Source organism: Coregonus clupeaformis, chromosome 18 (genome assembly GCF_020615455.1).
Source record: "Coregonus clupeaformis isolate EN_2021a chromosome 18, ASM2061545v1, whole genome shotgun sequence".
Classification (NCBI taxonomy): Eukaryota; Metazoa; Chordata; class Actinopteri; order Salmoniformes; family Salmonidae; genus Coregonus; species Coregonus clupeaformis.
Genome location: NC_059209.1, coordinates 41,081,916 through 41,099,039, shown reverse-complemented (window position 1 = coordinate 41,099,039; position 17,124 = coordinate 41,081,916). Strand labels below are relative to the sequence as shown.

Genomic DNA, 17,124 nt, shown 5'->3' with positions numbered 1-17,124 from the left:
TAAATAGCCTTCGAATTACAGTTCGATAACTTTATACGTTTTTTCTGCAACATTGTAGCGCTTTCAACGGTCTCGTGCTAATAAGCGAAAAGGCACGGTTTCCACGCATGCGCAATTGCACATTTTACAGCCCCTGTAAGCTAGCAGGTTAGCCTGTTGGCTCTCAAGATATATTGAAATAAGTTATTTTAGCCGTTTTCTATTATTATTTGGTTGGGATTTCGTTATTGGCTGTCGCTAAGACGAGTCATGGATTTCTCGTCGTGCATGATGATGTCTCCGAACAGAATGCTAGACCGTTTTCAGTCCATTTATGTCGCTAACCAGCTAATGTAGTTTACTGAAATGTATGTTTGGTAGACGATTATCGCTTCATTAGTTTCCTTTTTGTTTTTGAAATGGATGAAAAAGAGGAGGTATTGCACGGACTTGAAAAGACTGGATGGCAAAACAGTTCTCATCACTGGTAAGGCAGCTACCCAAGCGAATCTAAGAAATTAAAATTAGCAAGATTAGCGAGCGAGTCTTCTTCTTCTTCTATGATGTCATAACGGTCCGCAAACAATCGTTTAAGTGCATGCCGCCACCTACTGTGCTGGAATGTACGATCGATCAGGTTTCTCCCAATTCTGTACTACCATGAAAATAAAATAAAAACCTAATAAATCCCTACCAACTTCTACCACACCCTCCCCCAAAACCCACCTCCCCCGTTAAACTTGATCTATGTCATGCTGAAACACTCCACCCTTAGGATTGTTTAGCATGTCAACAACCATTTCAACAGTAAAATCTGTTACCCCCAATATCTCTTTTGCAGTCTCCACAATAACCTTCAACCTGGCATTTCTGCTTTCCACAACCCGAGTCGTGTTGATAACCTTACCAATAAAAACTATGAAGTCAACTTTATTTATTATCAAAGATTTGTGAACAGGCCTCCAAACCATGCTAGGACCAGCAGAAGCACCATCCCTGACATTAGGTCCACTTACTACAGGAGCAGCAGAAACACCAGCCCTGACATTAGGTCCACTTACTACAGGAGCAGCAGAAACACCAGCCCTGACATTAGGTCCACTTACTACAGGAGCAGCAGAAACACCAGCCCCGACATTAGGTCCACTTACTACAGGAGCAGCAGAAACACCAGCCCTGACATTAGGTCCACTTCGTACAGGAGCAGCAGAAACACCAGCCCCGACATTAGGTCCACTTACTACAGGAGCAGCAGAAACACCAGCCCCGACATTAGGTCCACTTCGTACAGGAGCAGCAGAAACACCAGCCCTGACATTAGGTCCACTTCGTACAGGAGCAGCAGAAACACCAGCCCCGACATTAGGTCCACTTCGTACAGGAGCAGCAGAAACACCAGCCCTGACATTAGGTCCACTTCGTACAGGACCAGCAGAAACACCAGCCCTGACATTAGGTCCACTTCGTACAGGAGCAGCAGAAACACCAGCCCCGACATTAGGTCCACTTACTACAGGAGCAGCCATGGAAGTGCCATCATTCCACACTGTAGCTCCACCAATCTGTCTTACAGCCTCTGCATACGATACATCATGACTAATTCTAGATCTCTGAGCCTCTCTAGCCTCTCTCTGCACCTGGCATCCACCAAACGCTGCACTGTGTCCCCCCCCCCCCACAATTACAACACTTAACCTTCACATTGCTCCCACATTCACCATAATCATGTTCCCCTCCACACTTGGCACATCTTTTCCTTCCTTTACATTGAACAGCTACATGTCCCATTCTTTGGCTTTTAAAACACTGCAATGGGGATGGGACAAATTCTCTGACTTTGGGGCTAAGGAATCCTATCTGTACCTTTCCCAGGCATAACCTTCTCAAACCTCAGCAGGACTGATAAGCTTTCACTTCTTCAACCTTCTTTCCTACTGATCAACCTTTCGGACTCGATCCCTCTTCCTCCCTTTACACTGTCTTTAATATCATCTGTGGACATAGATATTGGGACCAGGGACATGGCTTTTAATCTTCTCCCCATGAAGCTTTTCCATTTTCAGAATATTCTCTTGCTGGGCCTGGCTACCACAAAATATTAACAATCTACCATTTCCAATGAACCGAGCTAATTTCACTTCACCTACCTCTTTCTCTACGACATTAGTTAGTCGGACAGGGTGTAAGTGAGGCCCTGTGGACTCATCAAACACCATCACCACTTTCCACTCCAACACATCATTACTCTTGCTTCCTACCTGGGCACTCTTTATGCTTTCTATACTAGACGCTCCACTGCTTTCTGTATCATGATCTCTCTTCTTCCGGTGTCTTTCTGTATCATGATCTCTCTTCTTCCTGTGTCTTTCTGTATCATGATCTCTCTTCTTCCTGTGTCTTTCTGTATCATGATCTCTCTTCTTCCGGTGTCTTTCTGTATCATGATCTCTCTTCTTCCTGTGTCTTTCTGTATCATGATCTCTCTTCTTCCTGTGTCTTTTTGTATCATGATCTCTCTTCTTCCTGTGTCTTTCTGTATCATGATCTCTCTTCTTCCTGTGTCTTTCTGTATCATGATCTCTCTTCTTCCTGTGTCTTTCTGTATCATGATCTCTCTTCTTCCTGTGTCTTTCCACTACCGAACATTCTGGTCCTTGACCCTCATCCTCCCGCTCCATACCATCAGAACTGACACCCATATTGTTCGCATTCCAGTTCAGCTGTTGCTTCACCAACTTTTTATCAATTTCCTCCCTTTCGTCCTTCACTACTCGCCGCCATTTCCGACTCCTCGGCTACAGCAGTCACCTTGTGCTTCCTTTCCCAACGGAGAGTGGGCATTCCCGATCAATTTCAGCTTCTGTTACTAGCTAGCCAGTCACGCATGTTCCGAGAGGGACAGCATCGGCGCGTGTGCGGCAACTAGCTAGTTTGTCTTCCTTTACGTTGCGCATTAACAGCAGTACGTTAACAGTACATTAACAGCAGTACGTTAACAGTACATTAACAGCAGTACGTTAACAGTACATTAACAGCAGTACGTTTGTTAGGTAAATAAAATACCAGTTCATTTATAGCAAATGTAGCTATCCTTTAAAGATCAAATCAATCAAACTTATTTTATAAAGCCCTTTTTACATCAGCATTTGTCACAAAGTACTTTACAGATACCCAGCCTAAAACCCCAGAGAGCAAGCAATGCAGATGCAGAAGCACAGTGGCTAGGAACAACTCCCTAGAAAGGCTGGAACCTAGGAAGAAACGTAGAGAGGAACCAGGCTCTGAGGGGCGGCCAGTCCATATATGATACTCCACAGCTGTATTCTACACGCCACGCTCTACACTCATTATTCATTCTCTCTTTCTCTTTCTTTCTAACTCGTTCTCGCTCCCTCCTTCCTGCCTCTCTCAGGTGGCAATGCTCTGGCATCGGCAAAGAGACAGCTGTTGCCTTGGCGATGCCAGGTGCCCGTGTCATCATAGCGTGCCGTGACGTGGACAAGGCTTAGAAGGCAGTTAGGAAGATCAGGGTTCACAACATTAATGTTCTTCACATGGAGCTGGACCTGGCCAACATGCGCTCCATAAGGGACTTCTGTAAGACCTTCCTACAGAGGGAGAAGAGAATGGACATCCTCATCAATAATGCAGGTGAGAGAGAGAGCGGGAGGGAGGGAGTATGTCTTGTCAGCCATTTGTCCAAGGATTCCTAAATACCATGTAAGGGTCCGTTCACACTGCTCGCTCGCAGTAAAACAAACTATGCCAGAAACAAGCCATTACGTTGGTCCTAGCTGACAGAATCATTGATTAGAACCAATAAAATGACTTTTCGGAGTCGTGAACAGACCCTCCAGCCACCCAAGCCATAGACTGTTCTGTCTGCTTCTGCACGGCATGCGGTACCGGAGCAACAAGTCTGACACAAACAAGCTCCTTAACAGCTTCTATCCCCAAGCCATAAGACTGCTAAAAAGCTAACAAAATTACATTTTATTTTGCACTGACTCTATGCACACTCACACACTCACTCTATGAACACACTCACACAGACACTCCAACACACACACACACACACACACTTCATTTGTTCACACACACACACACACACATACATTCATACTGTCTCTAAACACACTCACATACAATCATCATATACGCTGCTGCTACTCTGTTTATCATACATCCTGATGCCTAGTCACCTTACCCCTATACATATCTAACCCTCCCACTCCAGCATCCCTGCACATAGTAAATATGGTATTGGCACTGACCCTGGAGCTGACCCTGTATATAGCTACTGACCCTGGAGCTGACCCTGAAACTGACCCTGTATATAGCTACTGACCCTGGAGCTGACCCTGAAACTGATCCTGTATATAGCTACTGACCCTGGATCTGTCCCTGTATATAGCTACTGACCCTGGATCTGTCCCTGTATATAGCTACTGACCCTGGATCTGTCTCTGTATATACAGTGGGGAAAAAAAGTATTTAGTCAGCCACCAATTGTGCAAGTTCTCCCACTTAAAAAGATGAGAGAGGCCTGTAATTTTCATCATAGGTACACGTAAACTATGACAGACAAAATGAGAATTTTTTTTCCAGAAAATCACATTGTAGGATTTTTAATGAATTTATTTGCAAATTATGGTGGAAAATAAGTATTTGGTCAATAACAAAAGTTTCTCAATACTTTGTTGGCAATGACACAGGTCAAACGTTTTCTGTAAGTCTTCACAAGGTTTTCACACACTGTTGCTTGTATTTTGGCCAATTCCTCCATGCAGATCTCCTCTAGAGCAGTGATGTTTTGGGGCTGTCGCTGGGCAACACGGACTTTCAACTCCCTCCAAAGATTTTCTATGGTGTTGAGATCTGGAGACTGGCTAGGCCACTCCAGGACCTTGAAATGCTTCTTACGAAGCCACTCCTTCGTTGCCCGGGCGGTGTGTTTGGGATCATTGTCATGCTGAAAGACCCAGCCACGTTTAATCTTCAATGCCCTTGCTGATGGAAGGAGGTTTTCACTCAAAATCTCACGATACATGGCCCCATTCATTCTTTCCTTTACACAGATCAGTCGTCCTGGTCCCTTTGCAGAAAAACAGCCCCAAAGCATGATGTTTCCAACCCCATGCTTCACAGTAGGTATGGTGTTCTTTGGATGCAACTCAGCATTCGTTGTCCTCCAAACACGACGAGTTGAGTTTTTACCAAAAAGTTCTATTTTGGTTTCATCTGACCATATGACATTCTCCCAATCCTCTTCTGGATCATCCAAATGCACTCTAGCAAACTTCAGACGGGGCCTGGACATGTACTGGCTTAAGCAGGGGGACACGTCTGGCACTGCAGGATTTTAGTCCCTGGCGGCGTAGTGTGTTACTGATGGTAGGCTTTGTTACTTTGGTCCCAGCTCTCTGCAGGTCATTCACTAGGTCCCCCCGTGTGGTTCTGGGATTTTTGCTCACCGTTCTTGTGATCATTTTGACCCCACGGGGTGAGATCTTGCGTGGAGCCCCAGATCGAGGGAGATTATCAGTGGTCTTGTATGTCTTCCATTTCCTAATAATTGCTCCCACAGTTGATTTCTTCAAACCAAGCTGCTTACCTATTGCAGATTCAGTCTTCCCAGCCTGGTGCAGGTCTACAATTTTGTTTCTGGTATCCTTTGACAGCTCTTTGGTCTTGGCCATAGTGGAGTTTGGAGTGTGACTGTTTGAGGTTGTGGACAGGTGTCTTTTATACTGATAACAAGTTCAAACAGGTGCCATTAACACAGGTAACGAGTGGAGGACAGAGGAGCCTCTTAAAGAAGAAGTTACAGGTCTGTGAGAGCCAGATATCTTGCTTGTTTGTAGGTGACCAAATACTTATTTTCCACCATAATTTGCAAATAAATTCATTAAAAATCCTACAATGTGATTTTCTGGATTTTTTTTCTCAATTTGTCTGTCATAGTTGACGTGTACCTATGATGAAAATTACAGGCCTCTCTCATCTTTTTAAGTGGGAGAACTTGCACAATTGGTGGCTGACTAAATACTTTTTTTCCCCACTGTAGCTACTGACCCTGGATCTGTCTCTGTATATAGCTACTGACCCTGGATCTGTCCCTGTATATAGCTACTGACCCTGGATCTGTCTCTGTATATAGCTACTGACCCTGGATCTGTCCCTGTATATAGCTACTGACCCTGGATCTGTCTCTGTATATAGCTACTGACCCTGGAGCTGTCCCTGTATATAGCTACTGACACTGGAGCTGTCCCTGTATATAGCTACTGACCCTGGAGCTGTCCCTGTATATAGCTACTGACCCTGGATATGTCCCTGTATATAGCTACTGACCCTGGATCTGTCTCTGTATATAGCTACTTACTTTCTCGTGTTCTTCTTATTTCTATTTCCTGTGTGTTTTTGTTCTACTTGACTTTTTGATTGATTTGTTTATAGTCCAACTGATATTAATTACTGTTGGGAAAGAGCAGGAAGGCATTTCAATGTACTTGTGCACGTGACAATAAAAACGTCAAACTTGAAACCCTCAGGTCTTGTTTCTAGGTTATCTGGCGGTGCGTTTGAGTGCATTCATGAGGAGGTACAGACTCACTATGCTCAGCGTTCTGCAGGCACAGTGTTCCCTAATACCCTGTCACAGAACCATCTAACCTCAATGGGTAAATGGGATATTGACTCATATTTTCTTCTCCCGCTCTCTCCACCCAGGCAATTTTTTTTTATATCGAGGTATATTTCACTTTCTCTGTTCATAGGAGTAACAACATGAATTTGTGCATGAGGCAGAAATAATGCGGTGCGACTCGAGTTTCGCCATCAGCTGGAAGACGGTGTCCCTATTTGGTCAGTGTCAGTGGAGGAAAGGGAGAGAGGAGGGATGTTGAGAGGCGGACCCTCAGTCTGTTGCTCTCTCCATCCGCTGAGACTGACCATCAGATGCAGGCCCCATCAGCCCAGTAAAATAAACATAAAAAGCAAATGATTTAAATGTATGCTCACTCAGCTGTGCCCCACAAGTAAAACAACAACTGATCTATTACCAGTGTGATCAAATAGCCTACCTCAAATTTGGAAAGATAATTTTAAAAATGGTCTGAACAATAATGCATTGGCAAGCTTCTACCCCCAAGCCATAAGACTCTTGAACAGCTAATCATGGCTACCCGGACTATTTGCATTGTTCCCCCCACCCCACCCCACCCTCTCTTTTAAGCTGCTGCTACTCTGTCTATTATTTATGCATAGTCACTTTAACTCTACCCACATGTACATATTACCTCAATTACCTCGACTAGCCGGTGCCCCCGCACATTGACTCTGCACCGGTACCCCCCTGTATATAGCCTCGTTACTGTTATTTTATTTTCCTGCTGCTCTTTAATTATTTGTTATTTTTTATATTTTACTTATCTATTTTTTACTTAACACTTTTTTTCTTAAAACTGCATTGTTCGTTAAGGGCTTGTAAGTAAGCATTTCACTGTAAGGTTGTAAGGTTCACCTGTTGTATTCGGCGCATGTGGCAAATCAAATTTGATTTGAAGGGAAGGGAATTCAAGCAAAGCCAATATGTGGTGTTAATGTATTGGGCCTATAGCCTACTACAAACCTCATTGCTACAGTACTGGTTTTAATTGGTTAATGTTGCATAAGCTTACGTTTTTTAAGGTCATGTTAAAAACACTTCTGAGCGGTAGATCTCTGTTTGCATTTTGACTCAAAGTGATCTTGACTCAGTAAAGGTTGGTGACCACTGCTGTAGATTATAGTGATTATACATCCCATAATCTAATGGTCAGGATGAGGTCTGATACACATATACGGGTACAGTCATAGTTCAAGATCAGAGTATATGCCAATTAGCAGATGCTTTTATGCAAAGCGACTTAGTCATGCGTGCATACATTTTAACGCTTGGCGTTGCAAGCAAACAGTGATGTTATGTTATGGTCAGGATGATCGAAGGGAAAGGAGAGCAGACAGTGATGTTATGTTATGGTCAGGATGATCGAGGGGAAAGGAGAGCAGACAGTGATGTTATGTTATGGTCAGGATGATAGAGGGGAAAGGAGAGCAGACAGTGATGTTATGTTATGGTCAGGATGATAGAGGGGAAAGGAGAGCAGACAGTGATGTTATGTTATGGTCAGGATGATAGAGGAGAAAGGAGATCAGACAGTGATGTTATGTTATGGTCAGGATGATCGAGGGGAAAGGAGATCAGACAGTGATGTTATGTTATGGTCAGGATGATAGAGGAGAAAGGAGATCAGACAGTGATGTTATGTTATGGTCAGGATGATCGAGGGGAAAGGAGAGCAGACAGTGATGTTATGTTATGGTCAGGATGATCGAGGGGAAAGGAGTAACCCCCTACGATCCTGGTGTGGCTTGATGCGCTAGTACTTAAAACCAGTCATTGTGTTTAAACAGAGAGGATTTACTCAGCCCAAAATCTGTCCGTGTGAGATAAGCCCTATATGATCTATGTGAGAGTGTCGAATTACGGGAGGCTTATTTGATCGAATAGAAGTTTCTTAATGTTTAGGCTGTTAAAAATGTACTAATATAAGTGGATGCATGTGGCATTCCAGCAACTTTGAGAAAAACGACTTAGTTGTGCCGGTTTTTCAATGTGTATCTGCCATCTCATTGGCTAGAATGGTCCCACCTGACCTCACTTGCCTTCACTCATTGAGAACATGCATTTCCATTGTTAGAGTGGTCATTTCGCTATCTTGTCAATATAATAGATAATCTTTGGTATAAATGAAAGAAAATGTTTGCACAACTCTCTCTTGTCGATTGAAATGTAATTGTTTGTTTTACTAAGTCATTAAGAAAAAACATTAATCATTAATCTCTTTCCCATCTCTCTCCCCCTTCCCTCCCTCCCTCCCTCCCTCCCTCCCTCCCTCCCTCCCTCCCACCCACCCACCCTCTCTCCTCCCTCCCTCCCTCCCTCCTCCCACCCACCCACCCTCTCTCCCCCCCTCCCTCCCTCCCTCCCTCCCTCCCTCCCTCCCTCTCTCCCCCTTCCCTCCCTCCCTCCCTCCCACCCACCCTATCTCCTCCCTCCCTCTCTCCTCCCACCCTCCCTCCCACCCACCCACCCTATCTCCTCCCTCCCTCCCTCCCTCCCTCCCACCCACCCACCCTCTCTCCTCCCTCCCACCCACCCACCCTCTCTCCTCCCTCCCTCCCTCCCTCCCACCCACCCTCCCTCTCTCCCCCTTCCCTCCCTCCCTCCCTCCCTCCCTCCCACCCAATCTCCTCCCTCCCTCTCTCCTCCCACCCTCCCTCCCACCCACCCACCCTATCTCCTCCCTCCCTCCCTCCCTCCCTCCCACCCACCCACCCTCTCTCCTCCCTCCCACCCACCCACCCTCTCTCCTCCCTCCCTCCCTCCCTCCTCCCACCCACCCTCCCTCTCTCCCCCTTCCCTCCCTCCCTCCCTCCCTCCCACCCACCCTCCCTCCCTCCCTCCCTCCTCCCACCCACCCACCCTCCCTCCCTCCCTCCCACCCACCCTCTCTCCTCCCTCCGTCTCTCCCTCCCTCCTCCCTCCCACCCACCCTCCCTCCCTCCCACCCTCCCTCCCTCCCTCTCTCCCTCCCTCCCTCTCTCCTCCCTCCCTCCCCTCCCTCCCTCCCTCTCTCCTCCCTCCTTCTCTCCCATGTTGTTCAGAGCAGCTGGACATATCACTACTCCATAATTTTCCGTATGCTGATGCAGGCCATCATGTTTATGTTCTTCGTGCCGTGTGAGACAGGCGCTCAGACCGTGGTGCACTGCGCCGTGTCGGACGAGGCTGCCAAGCTCAGCGGGGGATACTTCACTGACTGAAGGCCCGCCACGCTGAGGCCTTTCGCCAGGGACGCCGATGTGGCCAAGAAACTGTGGGAGGCCAGCGAGAGGCTGGTCAAACTGGCCTGAGAAACTGGAATGATTAAATGAAACTGAAGCTTTCCAAGCAAGCAATGTGTGGGAATCTCATATTTTGGTCAAACAAGCCAAAAATGTATTTTGTTTTTGTTTTGTTCTTAATGATTTCTTGTTGTTTTTTAATAACTATTTGTTTTCGGGGGACCTTTACTTCCATAAGTATTCAGAGGGTGGGGGTTTATTTTGTACAACACTAGACAACACAGACAACCAGGGGTTTAAAACATCTGACACTTGAAGGTTTATGAATACAACCCTCAACACAATGCCACAATCTAACACCACCATCTACAGGAAAAAAGCAGGTGCTGGAATTTAGATTTTGTTGACCTGTGAGAGCAATAAGTGGAACTGAAAGTAAATGTTTGACATTGCTTATAAGAGTCGAGTCGCCATTTCAGGGTGTGATCATTACAGAGACGTCTCCGGATCAACTGGAATAATCACATTTCTTATTTAATTTTACTTGATATTTTAGTCATATAAAGTGGTGGTTGTTCTAGTGTTTTGAAAATCAAAGTATACTAGGATACTGAAAGAAGATGGCAGATAGTTACCTGGATAGTTACCTGTGCTGCCATATTTGTTCAGAGACTTTCAGAGAGCCTGTTTCTCTGGGCTGCCACCACAGCTTCTGTTCCAGCTGCCTGGACAAATTCTGGGTTGAGACCAAAAACAAGAACTGTCCGGTATGCAAGAGGAAATCTTCTAAGGATAATCCAAAAGTTAACTTTCAGTTGAAGGAACTGTCTGACAAATATGCCGGGAGAGAGAAAGCAGGGGATAAAGAGTGCATTCCAGATGAAGACAGAGAGGTGGTTTGTACTAAACACACAGATGAACCTAAATGGTTCTGTGAGGTGGAACAGAGAGCTGTGTGTCACGTCTGTGAGTTTCCTGCACATCACGGACACACTGTCATTCCCTTAAAACAGGCAGTGAAAGACCTGAAGGAAAAACTAACATCAGACTTAGACTCACTGCAGAGCAAACAGGTTAAATGCAAAGACATTGAGAAGAAATACAGCAAAGTGGTGCAATACTCCAAGAAGCAGCTGGTATCCACAGAGAGACAGATCAGAGGGGAGTTTGAGAAGCTTCATCAGTTCCTGAAAAAGGAAGAGGAGGCCAGACTGGCTGCACTGAGGGAGGAAGAGGAGGAGAAGGGAAAGATGATTGCCAGAGAGATTAAGAACATTCAGGACCAGATCTCTTCTCTCACAGAAAGCATCACTGCTTTGAAACAAGAACTCCAGAAAAGAGAGGTGCCATTTCTCAAGAGCTACAAACACATCCAGAGAAGTTCCAGAGCCCAGTACACACTGCTGGATCCACAGCTGGTCTCAGGAGCGCTGATAGATGTGGCCAAACACTTGGGCAACCTGCAGTTCAGAGTCTGGGAGAAGATACAGGGGATTGTCAAATACACTCCTGTGATTCTGGACCCCAACACTGCTGCCCGCTGGCTCTCTCTGTCTGATGATCTGACCAGTGTGAGCCAGACAGGCCCAATACAGCAGCTCCCTGACAACCCAGAGAGGAGCACAAAGTATGCCACAGTTCTGGGCTCTGAGGGGTTCAGCTCAGGAAAACACAGCTGGGAGGTGGAGGTGGGGGACCACCCTTACTGGTATATAGGCGCATCAACTTCAAACCCAGACAATGCATCGTTCAATATTCATCTTGTTAATGGTAAATATAGGGTTGGAGGTGGGACCATCACTCTGAAGGGGAGACCCCAGAAGATCAGAGTACAGCTGGACTATGACAGGGGAGAGGTGTCCTTCTACGATACCAAAGACATGACACACATCTATACTTTGAAAGAAACATTTACTGAGAGAATGTACCCACGCTTCTCTATTGGACAGGCTGGTGATGCCAACCACCCCAATATACAGATCTGCCAATCAGAGGTGTCTCTGACAGTGATGTCATCCCAGTGAGGTATGTGTGTGTGTTTGTGAGAGAGAGAGAGATTAGGGAAAGGGGTATACCTAGTCAGTTGTACAACTGAATGCATTCAACTGAAATGTGTCTTCCCCATATAACCCATCCCCTCTGGATCAGAGAGGTGCGGGGGGCTGCCTTAATAGACATCCACGTCATCAGCGCCCGGGGAACAGTGGGTTAACTGCCTTGCTCAGGGGCAGAACGACAGATTTTTTACCTTGTCAGCTCGGGGATTCAATCCAGCAACCTTTCGGTTACTGGCCCAATACTCCTACCCAACCAGTGCTTTGGTTTCTAATGGTTTCTAATGAATATGCATCACTTTGAGGAGGTGACTGTTGATTGTAAAATGTTTTTTTGGTTTTGGGTAATATACACTGTTCTCAGAGAGATTCAACTGCTCATCTATACCCAGAGAATCAGAGTGAGGTTGTGACTCAGCTGTCATGCTGGGTTTATGTAATCAGTAAACTGTTTTCTATGGGGATTCAGGCAGTGATAAAGGTCTGTTCAGAGACGTGGCATGTCTCTGTCATCTGTAAACTGTTTTCTATAGGGATTCATGCAGTTATGAAGGTCTGTTTAATAATTATACTGAATTATGCACTTTTTTAAAGTTTAATTATCAGAGAGTAATATAATACAGTACGTGTGTTTATAGTCAGATGATGTAATACGTATCTGAGAGAGGAGCCGAGAGATCTGTGTTTGTAAAAGTTCTCTCTCCTGTTCTGGGCATATGATTTTCTTTCATACATAAACGTTATCTCTCCTGTTCTGTGTCACGCCCTGGCTCTGGGGACTCTGAAATGTTGAGCCAGGGTGTGGATTTTCTATGTTTAGTTTCTCGGGGTAGCTTCTATGTTGTGTTTTCTATGTTTTGGGTTTTGTTCTAGATCATATAGATCTATGTTGGTCAGGGTGGTTCCCAATCAGAGGCAGCTGTTGCTCGTTGTCTCTGATTGGGAGCCATACTTAGGTAGGCTGTTTTCAGCTATTCTTTGTGGGATCTTGTTCTGATTTGGTTTGTGTTATACCGTAGACGTCACGTTATCGTTGTTGTTTTGATCGTGTGATCATTCTAAATAAATAATATGTTCACCTTCAACGCTGCGCCTTGGTCCGCTTCATCATGTGTCAACGATCGTGACATTCTGGGCATATGATATTCTCTCATTCACTTTTGTTTGTTATTTCAATGACCTTTCTGTTGAATACATCTTATATCATCCTCTGATTATACAGTATCAGCTGTTAAGATATTGGTTTTTAAATATTGAATCAATACTCTGTATTTGCTATGCTAATCAATATGAAATGTGACCTGTTCTGATTTGAATAATATTCAGACATTATTCAACATGAATCATTTACTGTAACATCAAACTACAGTATGTATGAGTCTAATGTATGCGCTGTTAGCCCAGTTACAATGTGACATGAAAAAATAAATATAATAATAATAAAAAGTGAAATATTTAATGTCAATATTATTAGCTAATCTCTATCAGCTTAACCGTTCTGATTTGAATTAAACACATTTTTCCTCTGGTCAATAAAAAGCCCAGGAGGATGTATTTGATCAATAAAGATTAAGAATAGAAGAGAAAAAGAAGTGTAACTTTATTTAAATTCTCATTTTATTGGTAACACCTTAACACATTTCCTTAAGTTAGAGAAACACACGTAGCACGTTGAAGTACAGAACAATAATCAGAAGAATCAGAGAAATATAGGATAAATATATTCTACAGAAGAAACCCAAACTGATAAAAGGAGAACAAGCCAGGGAAAATATAAAGAGCCAACTGTAGAGAAATGATTGAATAAGGTTTTTAAACAGAGGGACTAGGAAAAGAGTTAAAGAAACACTACACAGAGATACTAGCTCAGTGTTGTCAGTGCAGGTGGTCTAGTCACTGGATGGATGGATGGATGGATGGATGGATGGGGATAAAATCGTTTTATAAAGACCACAACACATCCTCTCTCTTATTCTGCAGTCCATACTAACACATATTTATATTACATCATATTTATCAACTGATTAGTACACTGGAAGAAGCTTGAAGTCGCTTAAAAAGTTGGACATCAAAATGCAGTGATTGTTATTTTCGTTTGGGTTAAAAGTAATGGAAAAGTCGAAGCTATATTAATGTGTGGTAATATTTGACTTAGGGAAGTTGTAGGTAGCTTAGTGGTTAGAGCGCTGGGCCAGTAACTGAAAGGTTGCTAGTTTGAATCCTGGAGCCGAGAAGGTGAAATATCTGTCGATGTACCCTTGGGCAATGCACTTAACCCCAATTGCTCCGGGTCGCCATTGATAATGGCTGACCCTGGCTGTGATCCCACTCTCAGGGGGAGTTAGGATATACCAAAAACTCATTTCCAATTTCACGAATATAAGCACCTACTTATGTAGACAGTGCACTTTGTATTTATAGGTTTGAACGTTTCCAGTGTGTTCTTCCCTCTGAAGTCTATTGGAACGGATAACTATCAGTTTGCTTATAGGGTAGTTACTTCGGCAGCTACGGTGATTTAAAATCTTATACCAATCTAGCCCCTGATCAGCTAGATGTGCTACATTACATTTGAGAGTGACCTCTAGTGGGTTTACAATGGAACTGCAGGCATTCTTTATGCCTCCTGTTGAGTAAGTATTGCGTACTGTTTCTCTCAGAACAGGTTGAATCATAACTTCCACTTAGGTCAAATTTTCACTTAGTCTCCCATTGACATCAATGCATGATGCACTCTCTCTACTGTATGTAGAAAAGTAAGCCATGTGTAACATTCAGCCCCATATAAAAGCATGCTATAGAGTCTTCATTACATGTTCTTCATCATAACCATCATCACCGTCAGTCATCACCATCATCATTATCGCCTTATCATAATCATCTATCTTTGATATATATAATCTCGAGACAATAGTTGTATGGTCTTAAAAAGCTCAGAGAATAGATAAGGGTTTAGTATACCAACATTCAGTAGAACATTAGAAAGAGAAGAAGATAAACGATAAACACCTAAACTAGTCCTCCCATGCAAAGAAACGCCAGCTAAGATACTAGTTAATAGTGGTTCTGTAATACTATATACTTCCCCTAAGATACTAGCTAATAGTTGTTCTGTAATACTATATACTTCCCCTAAGATACTAGTTAATAGTAGTTTTGTAATACTGTATACTCCCCATTAAGATACTAGTTAATAGTAGTTTTGTAATACTGTATACTCCCCACTAAGATACTAGTTAATAGTAGTTTTGTAATACTGTATACTCCCCACTAAGATACTAGTTAATAGTTGTTCTGTAATACTGTATACTCCCCACTAAGATACTAGTTAATAGTTGTTCTGTAATACTGTATACTCCCCACTAAGATACTAGTTAACAGTGGTTTTGTAATACTGTATACTCCCCACTAAGATACTAGTTAACAGTGGTTTTGTAATACTGTATACTCCCCCCTTTAAATATGCATCTTCTTTTTATATTGATTTTCAGTGCTAGTAAAGACACAAAGAAGAACACAACAACAACCTTTGTACATGCTGCTTTCTCTTCTTTTTCTTGGAGGGGGGAGGAGGAGGGGTCACATGTTTGGTTCGCTCGATTACTCAGGAACACTTCTAGGGACGTACAAAATGAAGCCCTCGTCTTTCAACTAGGGAACCTACCTTTAAAACATAAAGCAACAGAGAGTAATCCAACAGTAAATGCACTTTAAACTGTCCAACAAAATAAATAAATATAAACCTGAGGACTAACCAACCGGCTGACCGCCTGACTGTCCAATGAGATGGCTTTGCTAAAAATGGCCTGCCCAATAGCGACAAGAAACCTCCTTAGGCAGCCAATCACAGGCAGGTGGTGGGACAGCGTCAGGAGAAAACCTCACACCTATTCGTTAGAGAGAAACAGTCCTGTGCTGATGATGTCTCTTCTGGGAACGACACATCCTCACTGCTAAAGTACATGTGTGTATGAAGCCATCTATAGTGTTTAAATCCATCTGTCCATCTCTGTTAACCCTGGCACAAACACAGTGAGTAGTAGTAACACAAGTCAATAACACTAGATAGTACCAAGTCAACGAGTGTGATTTTACAAATGTGAAAATATACATAAAAAGATAATTAAATCATAAGAAAAGTAAGTCCACGACTGAAGGCAGAGGCCTGATAAGACCCCTGAAATAAAGCCTTCATCTCCTAATTTACCTCTCTTTCATGTGGAATTTCATGTTCTTTATTGTAGAATAATAGTGAAGATATCAAAACTATGAAATAACACATATGGAATCATGTAGTAACCAAAAAAGTGTAAAACAAATCAAAATATATTTTACATTTGAGATTCTTCAAAGTAGACACCCTTTGCCTTGATGACAGCTTTGCACAATCTTGGCATTCTCTCAACCAGCTTCATGAGGTAGTCACCTAGAACACATTTCAATTAACAGGTGTGCCTTGTTAAAAGTTAATTTGTGGAATTTCTTTCCTTCTTAATGCGTTTGAGCCAATCAGTTGTGTTATGACAAGGTAGGGGTGGTATACAGAAGGAAGATTGCCCTAATTGGTAAAAGACCAAGTCCATATTATGGCAAGAACAGCTCAAATAAGCAAAGAGAAACAACATTCCATCATTACTTTAAGACATGAAGGTCAGTCAATACGGAACATTTCAAGATCTTTGAAAGTTTCTTCAAGTGCAGTCGCAAAAACCATCAAGCGCTATGATGAAACTGGCTCTCATGAGGACTGCCACAGGAAAGGAAGACCCTGAGTTACCTCTGCTGCAGAGGATAAGTTCATTAGAGTTACCAGCCTCAGAAATTGCAGCCCAAATAAAAGGCCTGATTCACAGAGTTCAAGTAACAGACACATCTCAACATCAACTGTTCAGAGGAGACTATGTGAATCAGGCCTTCATGGTCGAATTGCTGCAAAGAAACCACTACTAAAGGACACCAATAATAAGAAGAGACTTGCTTGGGCCAAGAATCACGCGCAATGGACATTAGACCAATGGAAATCTGTCCTTTGGTCTGATAAGTCCAAATTTGAGATTTTTGGTTCCAACCGCCGTGTCTTTGTGAGACGCAGAGTAGGTGAACGGATGATCTCTGCATGTGTGGTTCCCACCGTGAAACATGGAGGATGTATGATGGTGTGGGAGTGCTTTGCTGGTGACACTGTCTGTGATTTATTTAG

General features: G+C 43.6%; 1 protein-coding gene across 3 annotated transcripts; it reads left to right on the top strand.

Moving 5' to 3' along the window:
- The first annotated feature begins 17 nt into the window (after window positions 1-17).
- On the top strand, window positions 18-12,078 carry LOC121530795 (E3 ubiquitin-protein ligase TRIM35-like). 3 transcript variants are annotated; one of them, XM_041836032.2, is made up of 3 exons: window positions 18-466; window positions 3,392-3,630; window positions 9,696-12,078. In XM_041836032.2, the coding sequence occupies exon 3, from the start codon at window positions 10,491-10,493 to the stop codon at window positions 11,892-11,894; it is 1,404 nt and encodes a 467-aa protein (XP_041691966.1). In that variant the 5' UTR covers window positions 18-466; window positions 3,392-3,630; window positions 9,696-10,490; the 3' UTR covers window positions 11,895-12,078. The 3 variants fall into 3 exon arrangements, with proteins under 3 accessions (XP_041691966.1, XP_041691967.1, XP_041691968.1); XM_041836033.2 differs by having other exon boundaries at window positions 9,691-12,078; XM_041836034.2 differs by lacking the exon at window positions 3,392-3,630.
- Window positions 12,079-17,124: the final 5,046 nt, after the last annotated feature.